General features: G+C 42.6%; 1 protein-coding gene across 1 annotated transcript; it reads right to left on the reverse strand.

Annotated features, from left to right (window-relative positions):
• Positions 1–580: 580 nt before the first annotated feature.
• Positions 581–1,513, reverse strand: LOC104988508 (putative olfactory receptor 10D3). Its single transcript, XM_010839859.1, is given in 1 exon segment — positions 581–1,513. A coding segment is annotated over 1 exon segment (933 nt).
• Between the last annotated feature and the right edge of the window lie 2,255 nt (positions 1,514–3,768).

Genomic DNA, 3,768 nt, shown 5'->3' on the forward strand with positions numbered 1-3,768 from the left:
GGACACCTGCCAACCTGGGGAGTTCATCTTTCACTGTCCTATCTCACAAAAAGTTTAGCAGGAAATAAAGTAGAAAAGGTAGGAAAAGTGCAATGGCAAAGGCAATCTTCCTTCCTTTTAGTGGGAAGAGATTCTCCACAGAAGGAAAGCAAAATAACAAGACTATACTATTTTGAGGGTTTCTCTGGTGCTCAGTGGTAAGTAATCTGCTTGCGAATACAGGGGAAGTGGGTTCAATTCCTAGGTTGAGAAGATCCTCTGGAGAAGGAACTGGCAACCCACCCCAGTTTTCTTGCCTGGAGAATCCCATGGACAGAGGAGCCAGGTAGGTTACAGTCCATGGGGTCAAAGAGTCAGGCATGACTTAGTGACTGAATAACAACAACATGCTATTCTGAAGCTATGAGGAGGGGCTTAGGTAGTACAAGAAAATAAAACAGACAAAATGATGACATATTTTGACATACCCATCCACAGCATTCAGCATGAGCTGAAAAGACACATGTAAGAATTCCAGAGAAAAATTTCGCATATTGAGGCAGAAAGAATTCCACATCATCAACCCTTCCAGCCATTCTTTTTAAATCACAAGAACATGGTTTGTCCTGTGCAATACTTTTTTCAGAGCTGTTTTTACTTCTTTATTCCTCAAGGTGTAGATTAAAGGGTTCAGCATTGGTCCCACCAGATTCATCAGAATTTGCACCACGGTTCCTAGCATGGGGTTAGGTGTGGGCTGCAGGTAGTCAGTAATGATGTGTCCATAGGCACAGAGGATGGCGATGAGATGGGCACTGCATGTGGAGAAGGCCCGGCGATGGCCCTCAGCTGCTGGAATCCGCAAGAGGGAGATGATGATCCGAGTATAAGACACAAGGATTAGGAGAAAGCAGACTAGAGATACTAGGCCAACGTTAGTGAAACTCACCCTCTGGGCCAAGGATGTATCAGCACAGGCCAAGGGTAAGAGTGCTGGAATATCACAAAAGAAGTGAGCCACTTCATTGGGACCACAGTACGGCAGGGTGAAGGTAAGCAAAGTCAGGACGCTGGAATGGACACATCCTAGCAGTCACGTCCCCACAGCCAAGGCCACGCAGACTCTAGGGCTCATGATGACTGCGTACCGCAGCGGGTGACAGATGGCGGTGAAGCGGTCATAGGCCATCACGGTGTACAAGAAACACTCCATGCTGCCGAGGAAATGGAAGAAGAAGAGCTGGGAGACACAGTCCTTGTAGGAAATGCGTGGGCTCAGGCCCATGAGGTAGAGCAGCATTTTAGGACAGGTCACAGAGGAGAAACTCATATCAAACACAGACAAATTCCCCAGGAAAAAATACATGGGTGTGTGAAGGCTATTGGAAGAAAGAACAGTTACAAGGATCGACATGTTTCCCAGCAGGGTGCAGGCATAGAAGGGCAAGAACAGGACAAAGAGTAGAGTCTCCAGCCCCTCCGTGTGCGGGATTCCCAACAGGATGAACTCAGTCACCTCAGAGCAGTTCTTCATCTCCGTGAATGTCAGTCCTGTGGAAGGAAACGGAAGCAGAGAATGTAGAAGAATGTCCTGATTTGATGTCAGCAGACAATGTACTGGAGAAATGAAATATGTGAGGGAAATTACAGGGTTTTGATTCAAAGTTAAGGAAATACTATATCTAAGCCAAATTACAGAGCATTTAACCTGGAATGCAGCTACCATAGCAAAACGTCATAGTTTTTATACCAAATATTTTTATCATACTGATTCTAAATGCAAATATCCTTTATTAAAACACTACTTTTAATGTTGGAGCAAGGCTTTTAAAGAGAAGGGTGATGCCCATACAAATATGCTCCCTCAGAGTGGAGAAGCCTCAAAAACAGACAAAGGCTCTTTAATGTCTCTAGTATGAAACTTGAGAATCACTATATTTGTGAGCCACTGCTGGTGACAAAATTACATTTTATCTGTTTTCTGGTGAGACCTAGGGTTGAACCTCATAACAGTTTGAAATGCTTACTCAACATGATCTCAGTTCATTTAATCCTCCCAGTAACCCTTTGAGATAAATGTATAGAAAAGGAAATTTCTGAACATTAGGAAGAGTGAACGACTCACCTAATTTGAGGTTACTATACATGGCAGAGCTAGGTACTTAAATCTTTTTTTTTTTTCCCTGACATAAGTCTTTCCACTGTGTGCACTTGTGATGGACTGTGGCATTACTGACCTTGTCAAATTTTGTCCTTCACCTCCGTGTTGTTTATGTTTTTCCTTTTGATGTCACCAGGCTCCAAAAATGCTCCCAGTTCTCTTTAGTAAACAATGTAAACCAGCTTGTCTCTCCATGAAACACCACCACACACACACACACACACACATACACACTTAAATATAAAGTCTAGAAGAATTAATACTTTTTGACATGTACTGCTATACCCTCGGTGCAGAAAACAGTGACCAGCACAGAGTAGGTTCTTAATAAAGATCTGATGAATGAGATGATGAAACGACTCCATGAATAACTGGAAAGGAAATCATTCAGTTGTTTTGTCTTGTACAAGGACTTACATGACACTATCAGATGTTAGTCTTCCTAAACAACCATGTAAAGAAGCTTGATCATATACCTGTTTCTTTTTTGCACCATCCTCTGAATAGTTGAAGTTTCTCTGTTACCTATATGGCATCTGAACCCAAGAAGAAGCTTTGCTTTGTTCTGTAAAAGATGACCCAAGACAAGAGCTACATAATCTGTATGTGAGTGCATGCTAAGTCGCTTCAGTCTTGTACGACTCTTTGTGACCCCATGAACTGTAGCCCGCCAGGCTCCTCTGTCCGTAGGATTCTTCAGACAAGAATACTGGAGTAGGTTACTGTGCCCTCTTCCAGGGGATCTTCCTGACCTGGGGATCAAAACTGCATCTCCTGTGGCTCCTGCATTGCAGGTAGATTCTTTACTGTTGAGCCACCTGGAAAGCCGACATAATCTGTAGTCTCAAAAAAAAAAAAAAATGAGACCTGGATATCTTATTAAGAGAGTCACACAGAAGGAAAGAACTGGACTGAAGGTGTCCAGGGATAGGCTCATCTAAGTGTCCAATCTTTTAATTATTTTGAATGAAGACCAAAGCCCTAGTTGTAAAGGAAGATTTGGAGTTGGTGAGCCAATATCATGAGGTAAATGACAAACCAAGCAATCAGTGTTCTATTCTTAGCCACAACTTTCTGTTCATTTCCTGGACTTTGAGACCATTTGTAAACCAGGGACTCCAAATTCTCCTTTCCACTGGATACCTGAGGAAGAAAAGAGGACTTAAAAAGAGAGAGAGATGGGGGTGGCACTTACATGACTAGCAAGGAGGAAGTTTCATCCTGTAGTATTTGTCTCTCTAGGATCTGTCACCCAAGTTTGCTTCTGACATCATACCATAAGCCAGGATCAGGGATCTCCTCTCATAATCTGGAAAGTTCTTTCTTCTTAGTGAAATAAACTCAGATTAAGTGACAGAAAGCTGAAAGTCCCTCTGCCTTCTGCAAAGATCTCTTGCAAAACACTAATAGCAACATTGTTTTCTCATAGTGAAAATTTAAAAGCTCTTGAAGCCCTTGGGGAACCCCATTCCTGAATGAATCCTGTTTTGCGGGGGTTGTTGAGAAAAGGGAGTAATTAGAAGTGAGTGATGATAACTCCCCTGTGACATTACTGTGATGTGAACAAGATAGAGCCATATCTATATTTTCTACTTCTGTGAATGACCTGGGGAAGTTAGAGAAAAGTT

Source organism: Bison bison, unplaced genomic scaffold (genome assembly GCF_000754665.1).
Source record: "Bison bison bison isolate TAMUID 2011002044 unplaced genomic scaffold, Bison_UMD1.0 scf7180017846467, whole genome shotgun sequence".
Lineage (NCBI taxonomy): Eukaryota > Metazoa > Chordata > Mammalia > Artiodactyla > Bovidae > Bison > Bison bison.